At 37.9% G+C, this 14,725-nt stretch overlaps 1 protein-coding gene across 1 annotated transcript in view; it reads left to right on the top strand.

The window, feature by feature from the left end:
* Positions 1-4,158: 4,158 nt before the first annotated feature.
* LOC113492616 overlaps positions 4,159-14,725 on the top strand; it is a 46,793-nt gene continuing 36,226 nt past the window's right edge. The window contains exons 1-2 of the mRNA XM_026870162.1: positions 4,159-4,403; positions 6,766-7,062. Of these exons, the coding sequence (XP_026725963.1) occupies positions 6,989-7,062 (74 nt within the window). The 5' untranslated portion in view covers positions 4,159-4,403; positions 6,766-6,988. The remainder of the gene's footprint in view (positions 4,404-6,765; positions 7,063-14,725) is intronic.

Raw genomic sequence — 14,725 nt, 5'->3', positions numbered from 1 at the left:
AGTCGCCCACACATTATTACTCCATTTGCTTACTTACTCTGTGGGTAAACATGAACTCTAAATTTCGTTTTCATTATTTAATAAATCTCTACTTTAGAAACAAGTACAAGACACAAACTAAATTTGACAACAAAGTTATGGTATCACAAGATTAGCTACAGCAACATAAAAAATGTAATTGTATTGTTTGAAAAGAAAAAACTAATAAACTTGCATATATTCATAATAAACTGCAAACTGCCTTTCAAAAAATTGTATGAGAAACTGAATTAAATCTTTCAGACACAGAACAAAATAATGATTATTACAAAGCTTTTTGTTACCCTCTTTGATGGTTTGTGGAGATAGGCAGTGACTACATATTTTGAAGTACAAAGTACGGCTAAAATCACTAAGAATGAAAACCATCCCAATCCAGGATACTTTGTTGATTGAGGATCTACTAAAAAAAGTTTTATTATGAAAATTTCATAAAGATTTGCAAATTAATGAACTGGAATATAGAAATAATTATATATTGAGGCAACTAGGAACACATAAATACAATAGAAAGCTTAGAGTTTGAAGAACATTGTCACAGCTATTTATCATGCAATTTAACACACTGATAACACAAATGTCTCCTATACTAACTACACTATAATACTTATAAATGTAGTTTTGCATTCCAGTAAATTTATAGTGACATAAAATATAAGAGTGCAAGAAAATATAGTTTGTACAATAAAGTTATAAAAGGTTTATGAAACCCTATGATGCTGGAAAGATGAGAAGGTGGAAAGAATTCAATATGGCCTCCTATAGCTTCTCAAATATAAAATCTTCCAATGCATATTACAGATAACGAAATTAAAATAACTTAAACTTATTGTAACTTATCTCATGCTTACACATAATTTATAGATTAATATGCTTTTCTTTTTTGAGTGTCTCAAAGTTTTGAACATAAGAAAATATCTTGGCCCTAATGATCTTATTAACATTATGAGAAAGTAAAGATTTGAAATGTTGTTAGTAATATTTTGCCATTTCTGGTAAGGAGCATCCCACACATCAAGAGTCTAATAATTCTATGTAGGGTGGGATAATCTGAATTGGAAAAACTAGAGGTACATTGGAATACTAAGATCATAATATAAAAATGTGTTAGTATAAAATTGACATATTTATAATGAATGGTAAAATAGTTAATATAATAGTTGTATACTAGTTGCTCACAAGAAGTTAATGGAACTTGCCTATCAATTTTACAATTTAAATTATAATATTAAATTATATTAAAGAAATTGATAACTTCCATAAAATTTTATTACATGGTATGGGAAACATAACTATAATACTAATTAGTAATTTTGTAGGAAGTGAATTGCTTCCTACAAAATAACAAAAACAATAAGTACCAGTCAACCAAAACAAAGCTATTATTGTCTTATATAGCCATACTATTTATTAAGGCTACATGGCGGCGCAATTTATTAAAAAATATACATAGGTAAATCCATACATAAAATAATGGTCAAAGTGGCCCTCACAGATGCGGCAATATTAAGTAAACAAAGTAGGAAACAAAAAAAAATGTGTATTAATAGGGTGGAATAGGCATGTCAGAGATGCTCACAGGGAGGCCAGGTTAAACTTTCAGTGCTGGGTCTTAAGTGGAAAACCGTATTGTGGTCGTGAATATGAAAAAATGTGTGCTAGTAGGAAGATATTCAAATCCCGTTTAAAATGGTGCCAAAATAATCAGCACCAAATAAAAATGGATATCATTGCCGATAAACATGCATCGAAAGATTTTCGTGGCTTCTGGAAATCCACAAGTAAATTGAATAGTGGGCCTGGTCTGCCTGTGAGTGTCAATGGCTGCAGTGATACGAGAGATATTGCTAATTTATTCAAGGATCACTTCTATGTGCGTTCACAGTTGGGACCATCGGGGGAGATGCTCAATGCTGAGAAACCTGAAGGAAAGGTGGGCTTACGTTTTAGGGCCAAGGACGTGGAGAACGTGATCAGACACATGTCGCGAGGTAAGTCCCCTGGCCATGATGGTCTGAGCATTGAGCACCTTCAGTACGGTGGTGCTCATATTTCGCGAGTGTTATCACTATTCTGTAACCTATGTATGAGTCATAGTTATTTACCACCCGATTTAATAAAAACCATAGTGATACCAGTTGTTAAAAATAAATCTGGGGACATGTCGGATCTGGGCAACTATAGGCCGATATCCTTGGCCACCATTATAGCTAAAGTACTTGATAGATTGCTTGAGATACAGTTAAATAAACATCTTCAAATACATGACAATCAGTTTGGGTTTAGGCCCAAACTCTCAACCGAATGTGCAATTATGTGTCTCAAGCAAACTGTCAGATATTATACAGATCGGGGAACGCCAATATATGCGTGTTTTTTAGACCTTTCTAAGGCTTTTGACCTGGTTTCCTACGACATACTCTGGAAAAAGTTAAAAGAGGAGAATACGCCTCCAGAAGTCATAAATATCTTTAGGTATTGGTATGGAAACCAGGTCAACAATGTAAGGTGGGCAGGGCAACTGTCTGATTCGTATAAAATGGAGTGTGGTGTGAGGCAGGGAGGGTTGACCTCTCCTGTACTCTTTAATTTATATATTAATGCACTGATTGTCACGCTCAGCAACGAACATGTCGGATGCCATATTGATGACGTATGCGTCAATAATCTCAGCTATGCTGACGATATGGTGCTGTGAGCGCCTCAGTCTGTGGTCTAAGGAGGCTGCTTTGTTTATGTGAGGGGTATGCACAAACCCATGGACTTAAATATAATGAAAAAAAGAGCCAGGTTATGGTCTTTAAATCCGGAACTAAATATCCCACCAATATTCCCCCGCTAAAAATAAATGGAACCTCCTTAGAAAGAGTAGATAGTTTTAAATACCTAGGTCATGTGGTTGCCTCAGATTTACGTGACGACATGGACATGGAACGGGAACGAAGGGCTTTATCGGTAAGAGCTAATATGGTATCTCGTAGGTTTGTACGTTGCTCCACTGGTGCTAAAACAACCTTGTTTAGAGCGTATTGCACAACATTCTACACGTGCAGCCTATGGATTACATATACTCGAAGATCGTACGAATCCCTTCGGATCCAGTATAATAATGCGTTCAGGATGCTGTTGGGGTTGCCGCGTTATTGTAGTGCCTCCGGCATGTTCGCGGACGCGCATGTTGACGGTTTTAGCGCGATAATGCGAAAACGCATCGCTTCAATGGTCAGCAGAGTACGCGCCAGCACCAACAGCATCCTGAACATGATAGCTTATAGGGTAGATTCCCCGTACATGAATAATGTTATAAGACTTCATGTCTAATCTATTCTGTATGTTGCTGTATTTTTATATGTTTATATTGTGATTGTGACTTACTAACCATATTATTCATGTATTACTAACAAGTGGATTATGTTATCTTAATAAATAAATTAAATTAAATTAAATTAAAGCTGCACTTTATGTAACCTAGTCATTATTTTCGATCACAAACATCTTTTTTTCTTCACATATTCGCATTTTAGGTCATCCATGTTCATGTAACGTTGCGATTGCGAAAAACAAAGTACAGATCATTTCGCGGACACTTGCACTTGAATATTTGGTGATGACACATAAAATATACGATATTTGAAAGTATGGACATAATACACACGAATTTTTAATTATTTTTGTCCACTATGAGTTGATGAAAACTGTTGACCTTGTTAGAAGCTTATTATGTTTCAAATATTAATCAACAGATGCAGACATTGTCACAAAAAGTTGTACTTGTTTGAACGCAGTAACCTTGGATTGACGTTTTCTTGTAACGCAAAGTGTTAATGCCCAATACAAATCCTTTGCTCTCAAGCAAATCACTATTAACACATTTTTTAGTTCAATTAGTGATTTTTAGAAGCTTTCTAATACAGTGTACAAATTAATAGAAAAAACGGATCTCCGTATTGTTTTAAAAACGTTCATGTTGTTAACCTCCTTACAAGCATAATAGCAAACGTCAAATGGCGGTGTTTTCTATTTCGTTTACCAAGTATTATCGCTGTGAAATCAGAGATGGCAGCACTTGTAAAATTTACTGAAAATTCAATACCTACACAAAGATTTTGTGTGATGGGCTTTCTGCTTTGCTTCTCTTTCACTCATCAAATGTTAGTACGATATGCTTCTGGAAATAAGTTACATTATTTTATAACAAAATGTTGTTATTTGGTAACATTGTTTAAGATTCATTGAAAACTTGGAAATGTTAAAGTGTGAGCGATTTGTGACGACGTGTGTGTTGTATGTATTGTGTGTGACGTTCATCAATAGTGATAATGATAACCTACACGGTCTTTCTGTAGCAGCAGAGTACATAACGAGTGAGTCATATTTATATTTATTACATTTGCTGTATATACATATCGATGATCTCATACATAAAATTGTAATACTGGCTTGTACACTTCATTGCTATGCTTATTATGTTTTGCCAACATCGATGTGCCATTGCCTGTTCGTCGTAGGTAATAGCAAATAATTTAGAAATATTATCCATGTAAGGCAATATTTATTATATGGAGTCGAAAATAGAGTTGCTAAAATCATGATTTTAATAACCAAAATCGTTAGTGTACTTAAATTAATAACAACGCTATTGTAGGTAATTTATAATTTATCTTAATGTGTATGTACCTATGTGTGAAGGCATTGTAAAAGGTTTTAGTGTTTACCGTTATTGCAATTAAATTAAAAGTAGGTACCTATTTCGTAAGTGGTTAATGACATGATACAATAAACTCCTGTATTGTCTTGTGTATTCGCTTATTACTAGCAAAGGAAAATGTTTGTTTTCTACTATTGGGGACTTGGCTGTAAAATTAATACTTTTTCTACGACAGTTACAAATAAACAGTTAGTGAGTTAGGTAATTCAAGGACTGTCATCAAAATAATCTTAGTAACGTTTCTGTTAAATCAATTATTATAAAAGTCATGCGTGATTTATGTAAGCTTGTATCGATTTTACAAGCCCCTCATTTACTTTACTCCCAAAAATATTACCCACCGATAGGTAATCTGTATTCGAATAATGTAAACATAACCTAAAAATCCTGTTGATGTCTTTGTGATTGTTACATTTTCTTTTAAAATACTATAGTACAGAGTAAAACATAAAAAAAAATTTAGTTGTGTATTAGTAGCTGAACCATATTTTAATAAATAAACGAACAATAGTTTAAAAAAATGTAATGAATGCCTGCACAACCTAGTGATTAGTTAGCTAAAATCTAAAAAAAAGTGATAGCTGAGAAAAATACAGCACGAGTTCGAAAAGTTGCTACTTTACAATAGATTCTCCAGCAATACCCATTTACTACTCAATACAGAAACCGGAGTTGATAGTATTTCTAGTGAATTAAAGGTATTAAAACAGAATCCTAAATAGAATCTTTCTACAAAATTGTTGTCGCTCTCGCTGTTTAGCATATCAATGACCATAGTAGATCATAAATAACCGGCGTAACGATATAAAGAAGTACTGATACTATCTCGTCAGATACCTGGCAAAGGCGATTTTTCTAGTAGCGCTTAGGTCGCCAACTCAACCTATTCTCATGACCCGAAGTCCATTTGTACTTGATAATGTTCATTTTGCCTAAAAACAGTGCTTAGCCATCATTAAATTTGTCAAGAACTCAAAACTCGCTCAAGGGCCGTGTCTGCAGTACTTGTCATGATTGAAGTCTTTCTTTTCTTATCGTATTGCATCGGTTGTTCTTTTGCGAAGTGCATTAGGTACGAAACAAATAGTGCAAAAATGTCTCATTCAAGGTAGAAAATCGCGTTTTTGTTTTTATTTTCAACGGGATTGTTTATTTATTACGACTCCCGCGGTAAGTTAAATCCTGATATGCGATAAAGGCGATTTTTTAATTTCCTCTTGCAGGAGCCTAAGTTTATTCAGCATTGTCCGGTAGTACATGACTTTGTCCTAAACTTGGTAATAACCTTTCTTGCCATTTGATTGTCTAAAAAATCTGCGAACTATCAATTTCAGTTTGTAAGACGCACTTGCTACTTCCAATGTGCTAATAGATAGCAATACGTCATTAATTCATTACCACTTGAAATCAAAGTGAAACCTCAGTATGGTGTGATTTTGGGATAGGTCATGTAACTTCAGTTCTAAGTAATCACCTTAATGTTAGTCCCTCTGTCTTATAACAATGACAAATGTCATGATATTCAGAGCTAAGTGCGTTGACATTGAGCAGTACGGTTACGTAAACATTTTTTATTAAGAAGAAACCTTTTAGTTTCTCGTTTTCCCATTCCATTTATTTTCAATACCGGCCCTATTTTACTTCTGGTTCTTTCCAGTCCTTTGTTAGTGCTTCTCTCTGACCTAATTTTCAAGTCATCCGTTATACCACCGACTGGGATAAGTAATTTGCCTGACCTCTACATATTCGTAATCGATCGATGGGGAAGAACATAAAGATTTTAAAATATGATTCAGTGACTATCGCAGTTCGATCATGATAACTCAACATTTCTAAGAACCATTGACAAATATTCATCATACGCTTATGACTCAATAATTTGAAACAACGATTTAAGGGTTAAATCCGCATTATTTTCGGACTGAGAACTCTTAGTAGAAAGAAGAGAGTGCTTTTTACTAAAATGAAAATAAAGCAAATGTATCCTTGTATAATGTGTATGTTTTGTTTTGTTCCAGGTCCTTTATGTGTATGAAGTATAACAGAAACCACAAACGATATAATCGTGTTGAGTAGCAACCTCAAGTGATCAGGTATCGGGCGTGCAGGTTGCGAGGGTTTCGTACGTACATTGTGATGTCAGTGTGGTAGTGACGGTGTGGTGGGTGGTGGTGAGGTGACGGGGCGAGGTGGCGAGGTGGCGCGACTCGCGAGTGATGCCCATCGCGGTGATGCAGAGGCATGGTAGACGCGGCTGCGGAGCGCCGGGCCGCCGCCGCCGCCGCGCGCTGCGATGCTACCTCCAGCCTCACCAAGTAAGTTATGCATACTAATACATAGATTCTCATGTAGTTATTAATTACTAACAAAATTTAACGATGACCTATGTGACATGTCATCAAAATAGCAACCAAATCGGTAAACTAACATTACGATAGTTCCCGTAGTTCATTTGACAATTACGCTAAATGAAATGGAAACAGGACACAGAAACCATTATGAAGTTTTTTCCATGAAATATTTGCCCTAGAGCTTTAATTTAAGGCGCGGTGAATGACCGGACTCAACTTTTTTTAACAAGGTTGTTTTGCAAGGCATGTTATTTAAAGTTTGCACATCAGATTAACATAATGTTTTAACGGCTAATTGTTTTGATATCGCTTCGACTTATTTAAAGTACTTTTAGTGGCAAAGTACATTTTTAATACTGGAAAATCTTTGTACGTAAATTCTCCGTGATGGAATATATCAATAGAGCAAAATGAAGTCATTGGAAAGGAGAACAAAATTTTGACCTCACGGGTACAAAGTGATCAATCCCTTATTTAAAACCTGGTTTTTGCCATAACAGCCGTCGATTTGATATTTGCCGGCAAAGTAAGACAAGTGTGGTTCTTCCAATTAGAACTACCTTTTTATTAAGAGAATAATATTAATATGAAGACCTGCATAAACCAACTTTGAGTTAAGTACGCATAGTAAAACAGAATTTTGACGTCGTTACACCTGTCAATCGCTTCAATCCGATAACAGTACAATGGGACATGAATTTGACACTTACAGGTTAGCTTAAACACTACACCATTTTTTTACTGTTTCTATGTTTTCTAATGATAGCTTATTTTAACCGCTTTAGATCTTGAGAATGTAGGAAAAGATAAATAAACGTCCTTAAACATTCCTACGGGGTACGATTGTCCGCCTGACACAGACAAAATGTACTTGGCATTAAAATAAGAGTTTAATTGATTGATTGCTATTCAGTTCGTATGTCGAGCCATCATTATTGACCGTTGGCATCCCGCCGCTGACCCCGATGCTCTGCGATCACTTTATTGAACTTGCATTATTGGCAATGACTGTCAATAACTTATAACTAGATCTCGGTATTTGAGTTCCTTTATAGTACGTTGCTAATTATGATCACATCTATATTTTGATAGTAACTGTCGTGAGAATGATTCATTATTAAATGATGTAACGGTTTACTCACGCGTATTTATCGGGGTAGCCCGACTAGTTTCGGACCCAACCGGAGTCCTTAATCATGAGCAGACGCGGCGGGATCGCGAGTCGAACTGACGTCAGCGGCCGCGCATCTCGCTGCGTAGCGCCGCGCTCGCGCCGTGAGCGGCGGAGGGGTCGGCGACGCCGGTGTCGCGGGTGGGGGGTCCGCCGTCGTCATCGTCATCATCCGTGCTCCCGTACTGGCTGAGTCGGTGCATACCGTGCTGACCGCGTCGCACTCCAGACTTAGCGTCGTTTGAAATGACGCAGCATTCAGTGCTGGTTTCCACGCTGGTGGCAGTGTCCATCCACGATCTCTGTTAAAATTCGGGTGACGGCTGATTTCTATAGCCTCCCGTACTTTCCGCGGCACGAAGTATTTTTCCCTCGCTAGTACGGAGGCTTTGTCGAATCTTATGTAGTGAGCCGTCCCCGCATTACAGACGTGTTCAGCCACTGCCGACTTCTCGGTGTCCATACTCTTCATGCTGCGTATGTGTTCGCCAAGTCTGGTTGCTACATTGCGCCGGGTTTCCCCAATGTAGCTCAGGCCGCAGTCGCACGGTATTTTGTATACTCCCGGAACGCCCAAAGGATCCTTGTCCTTGGGAGTGCGGACCATCTGTCGCAGTTGTCCTGGCGGTCGATAGATCGTCTTGATGCTATATCTTCGGCGTAACAAGCGACCTATCTTGTCAGTGACTCCTTGTACGTATGGTAAGTACGCAGGAGTGCGTTGAGCCTCCGCCGGACGCTTGCGAACTTCACCCGCAATTCCCAGAAGACGTCTGCACTGGCGCCACTGATAACCGTTGCGCTCTAATACGTCACGCACATGCCTTAGTTCCGCATCAACGTATTTGTGGTCGCATAGAGCAAGTGCTCGGTTCAGCAGCGTACGAGGCACCGAAGATAGGTGTGAGTGGTGGTGATGAGAATCGGCTCGTAGGTACCGGTCTGTGTGCGTCGGTTTCCGGTAGACGGTGTGAGTCACGCGTCCGTTCGGCTCTCGGATGACCAGCACATCCAGGAACGGTAACTTCCCTTCGCTCTCCTCCTCCATGGTGACCTCTATCTTCGCATGCACTTGGTTAAGGTGTGACGTCAGATCCTTCAATCCGTCCCGGGTGACGACAGCAAAAACGTCATCAACATATCGCCACCAGTATCGCGGTTTAACACTGGCGGACTCCAGTGCTTTTTCTTCGAACCACTCCATAAAAATGTTTGCTACAACGGGCGCGAGAGGCGAGCCCATGGCCACTCCGTCAATTTGGAGTCATTTCAAACGACGCTAAGTCTGGAGTGCGACGCGGTCAGCACGGTATGCACCGACTCAGCCAGTACGGGAGCACGGATGATGACGATGACGACGGCGGACCCCCCACCCGCGACACCGGCGTCGCCGACCCCTCCGCCGCTCACGGCGCGAGCGCGGCGCTACGCAGCGAGATGCGCGGCCGCTGACGTCAGTTCGACTCGCGATCCCGCCGCGTCTGCTCATGATTAAGGACTCCGGTTGGGTCCGAAACTAGTCGGGCTACCCCGATAAATACGCGTGAGTAAACCGTTACATCATTTAATAATGATCACATCTGTTTCGGCGCTAGCATTATGACGTGCCATACTTCTTTTTACGTCTCATATAATTAGCGCACTATAAATGTTTCATTGTTTTGCCCGTAATGACTATTGCCATCAGTCACATTTTGGAGACGATGACATTGCATCCGTATGCTGTATTTTTTACGTTGGCACGGTTCAGGATTGCGTTGGAGCTACCTCCTGTGAAATAAATTATTTGATTGGGTGTAAGTCGAGCTGGGCACGCAATACGAGTTGGTTGGTTAATGAGAGCACCGATACGTCTCGTCAAGTCGTCACGGCAGCGCGTTATCAGGGCCGTGGGCGACGATGTGTGCTATATTGACTGCGCAGCGATATGCGAATGTGTGTGTACATAGTAGCGCTTCCAGGAAACGCGAGTAGGTTTCTCGGAACTGATTCACTGTCGCGCGTTTTCAGCAATAATGCAACGAATGGCTTACGAAGCCGTCTTTACGTATTTACGTTTTATTTTTAAAAAGCTGTTACTAACACAACGACACAAGCACTATCTTATCGTTATACACGGCCTCATTCTTTACTGGCTGATGCAGATACCATGTCACTGTCAGTCTATTAATAATTATGCGCTAATTTTGTATGCTTTATATTTGGTGAACTGGGTATCAAGTTATCGACTTGAAACAGTCGTTAAATAATGCAAATTAATAAAGAAAAAAAAGTGCACAAAATAATTTCCAAAAAAAAAAAACAGAAACCGTTATGACTTATGACGAATACGATGAATTGCGCAGTTTTAATAAAGTCAATTTTAAACAGTATAATAGTTCTCCGGAATACTTACTTAGTCGTTTTTAAATTAATGCCATAAAAAGAATGAAATAAGCAGTTAGGTCTTTATGTTCTGTTATTAATCGATATTGTGTTTGTCGATAATCGATTTTAAAATAGGCAGTAAGTCCATTAGACGTTTTAATTGTAATTGCAAATTACGTGCGTGCAACTAGCTAGAGGGAGTCGCGCTACCTTGACACAATGCTTAAATATGACACGCTTTTATTAATTCGATATTAATTGTCACAAATGTAGGCTTATTTATTATGATATCAATTAACGTGGCATCTAGCTGCCGATCTCATTTCAACTATGTTAATTATATCAAAGGCTAAGCCAATTAAGTATATGCCACTGTTTTTCTTTGGGCATTATTTAATTGGCGCATTTTAATTGCTATTGGTTTCTGATTCTACCGTCGCATATAACATTATCAGTTAATATGATTCAGAACTTTCAAGAACTAGCCTCCTTCATTCATCTCTTCTTTTCTAGCCAGTTAAAAATCCTGGAGACGACTTTTGTGGGATATTATAATAATTAATAACATTATTACAGTATTGAGCCTCTCAACTGTGATCCTGTACCAGGTGAACTGTATGATATAACGGTCACTCCCAAGTTCTTCATTCACACGTTTAGCTTTTTAAGAATAAAAGGAGTTTATAATCACAACCTATTTTATGACATTACCTGTGCAATAAAACTTTGTCTTGGCACCCATTAAGCGGACGTTAAAATTTATTGTACATACTTAGCACGTGCCATGCCACAGCTGTCAGCGACGTACTTACACGTTACGGAATGAAATGGTGACCAGAGCCACCATTATAGAAGCGAAATGCACATGGCTGAAACGTGACTCCCTTTGCCTCTTCAATGTGAGTGTATGTTTGAGTAGTTTCCGTTGACAGTCATCCTGGGCCCCGATTCTGCTATTTACAATGGCCAACGATTGACTGGCAATTTAATGGATTAAATTTGAAAATATTCCTATTTTCTTAAGCATTTTGCCAACACAATAATTGGTAATTCATTGTATTGACCGTGAGTGTTTCGCGCCGTATTGACTTTCTAATTATTGTGTTGGAAAATACTTGCATTATAGCAAGAGTGAGTTGGAATTTTAACCAATTTTCATTCATTCATCGGTCATTGTAAATAGCAGAATTGGGGCTCTGTTGTCCAACTTGTTAGATGAAACGAAGATATTTGACCTTAGGTGATGGATATAGTGACTAATAATCAATTAATTGTTTAGAGTGAAATGAGTTTGGTCTCGTTCACAGAAATAATTTCATCTGAAGCATATTGCATGCTTAATATTATTATTATCAACTAGCCGATGCCTGCGAGCCCGCCCACTACAAAGCGAAATTGAAACCACAAAAACGTAAAATCGGGATAAAAACTATCCTATGTGTAAATCCAGGTTATAAACTATCTGTGTACCAAATCTGTTCTGTGGTTTTAGCGTGAAAGATACATCCATACACAAAACTTGACACATTAGAATAATTACAATTTTGTGTCTTTGCTTCATTTGCTTTAAATTATGTACATCCTACTTCTATTATAAAGGCGAAAGTTTGTAAGTATGGATGTATGGATGTTTGTTACTCTTTCACGTAAAAACTACTGAATGGATTTGAATGAAACTTTACCACAATATAGCTTATACATCAGAATAACACATAGGCTACAATTTTTGAGGTTTCTAATGTGAGGTCGTAAAAAAACACATTTTTTGCGCTTACATTGCAAACGCTGACTGAATCCTACAAGATAGATAGAAGGCAGGTATAAATTATAACTTATATCTTCTAACCACGCGGACGAAGTCGCGGGCAACAGCTAGTAATATATCTATGCTTGTTTATGTCAATCTTAAAGTTGACAATAAAATATTCATTGGAAGGCAGGAAGGCTTTCAGAAAAAATAACTTAATACATAAATAATGATCATATGTTTGTCTGTATAACTTCTAAATCTATTAATAACACTATTCATTTAGTGTTACCGATCTGTAACTTCTTATCTGATCTTAAATCTGTACCTCTGACTGTTAAAATAGAGTGTTAAATAATTTTAACACCTTAATTTGTTTTTAATTACGACATTCGGTGAGAAAACCAATGAAATGATATCTTCAAAGCCCCGTTATTAAATAATATTTTAATTTAAATTGTCGCTGATGTCTGTCTATCTCATGAATTTAAAAACAAAAAGAAGTGTAATATTATCTTAGGACGTTTTATGAATGTTACAAGTTTCTGATGTAGGAAGCCTTTATAATATTACCAACACCTATTTGTAATGGTAATATAAAGCCAAGGCTTCGAAAATGTCAATAATTAGTTCTATATCGACTAGTCACGACATCTTACGATAAACATTTTTATTCACTGCCTTATTATCAAAAAGAGCTTCAGCTGAATATTATTTTTTGCTGCGGGATTTAAAGTATTTGTAAATAAACCTTTATGCGCATCTTTCTGATGTTGTGCGTAATAATTTCGTAGTGCTATGAATACCGTACAGTGCTTTCCATTTCGAAAATATATTTTCTATACAAGCTTTGTGAACTCTAAGAGTAGTGGACTGTATGCGCACCTGCTTGTACATTCAACAGGTAACCATCTGAACTTGTTAGTGGATTGTCTTTGTTGGCTCCGCATAGCTGGTTGGTGCCGTTGTCGAACGCCGACCGCTTCGCTCGCTAATTCGGTCGGTGACGAGGCGAGGGGCCGCGGTCGGCAGCGGGGCGGGGACTATTTTCGTCTGGCGGCCACGTTTGGAAAAGGCGAGGTGACGTCACGATCCTCCACAGCGATGATGCCATCGGGCGCCCGCGACACGCACCGGTCGACTTGCCAAAATATAGCAGCATGCTCCACGCGATGTGCCGCGAACCGATCAACTTTATTTTGGTCATTGTCCGACGACGGATGTTGTGTTGGTGCCTCACGCAATGCATCAGCATTCTGCAGACAGCCATGATTGATGTTTACTTCTTCTGCAAAAAAACATGCTCAAAATAAAACTCACGTGTCTGACTAAAGAATTATGAAAATTATAAAACAACTTAGTATTCAACTTAGTATTTATGTTTTCTTAATAGTTATTTAACGGGACGAATGAAAAAAGCGGGTGAAATCCAAGTTAACTTTATAATAAATCACATTCAACACTTAGAAGTAAAAGTTACTTTAGATATAAACTAATCCTGACACTGCCATAATTTCCTAATAACACAATCGGTTGCTTTGTGTAAGCTTAAATTGAGTATTTCATTAAATCTCAATCATGAAATAATATGAATCAATGGTAACGAATTTATTGATTTCGTAAACACCCAACCATGTGTGTAAACACGAAGCACGTTACTCCTGTCGCCTGCCATAGGCGTGGCCTCTATTTTTTACTTGATCTATCCGTGTAAAATTTGGCAGAGATTATCATAATGTTACTGGAGTTTAAAACACTCAAATAAATACATGGCGTCGTAAATACGTGATGGCACCCAATTACCACCTTTTCGAGAAATAGTGATCTCTGTTTTTTTATCAGTTCATGCGCTGTTACTACTTGGTAAAAATATTTTTATACTTTAAGTTCAAAGGTCCCAGGATAGAGCCTAGCGAAACCCCTGCCGCACCTACGTAACGTATCTGCTTGATGTATTTGCAGAATATTATTATTATTTTCTTTTAACGGTTTACGTCAGGATTTATTTACTGTCTAATTTATTTCTTGTAGTAAATTAAAATTACTAGGAGAAGTAGGATGGAAGTGTACTCTGAAATGAAAGCTTAATTTTTAGCTTCGTGAGATGCTATAGCTTGTAGGTTTGTTTTTAAGGCTGATTAACTGTACGTTTGAAGCCACGCATCGATTTCAGTCGATAAAAACTGTTGCCAAGTGCGGGGACGATACTGTAGAACAGTCGCTTACTGAACTTAGCCTTGCGGCAGTCGTTTTCGCTATTTCAAAATATACATTTTAGTATTTTGTAATATAACAGTAATGCATTTTTCTATTACAATAAAATTTGGTTGAACAGTAACTTT

This window comes from Trichoplusia ni, chromosome 4 (genome assembly GCF_003590095.1).
Source record: "Trichoplusia ni isolate ovarian cell line Hi5 chromosome 4, tn1, whole genome shotgun sequence".
In the NCBI taxonomy this organism is placed as follows: Eukaryota; Metazoa; Arthropoda; class Insecta; order Lepidoptera; family Noctuidae; genus Trichoplusia; species Trichoplusia ni.
The sequence above is the reverse complement of the archived record's forward strand: the minus strand, read 5'-3'. Positions and strand labels throughout refer to the sequence as shown.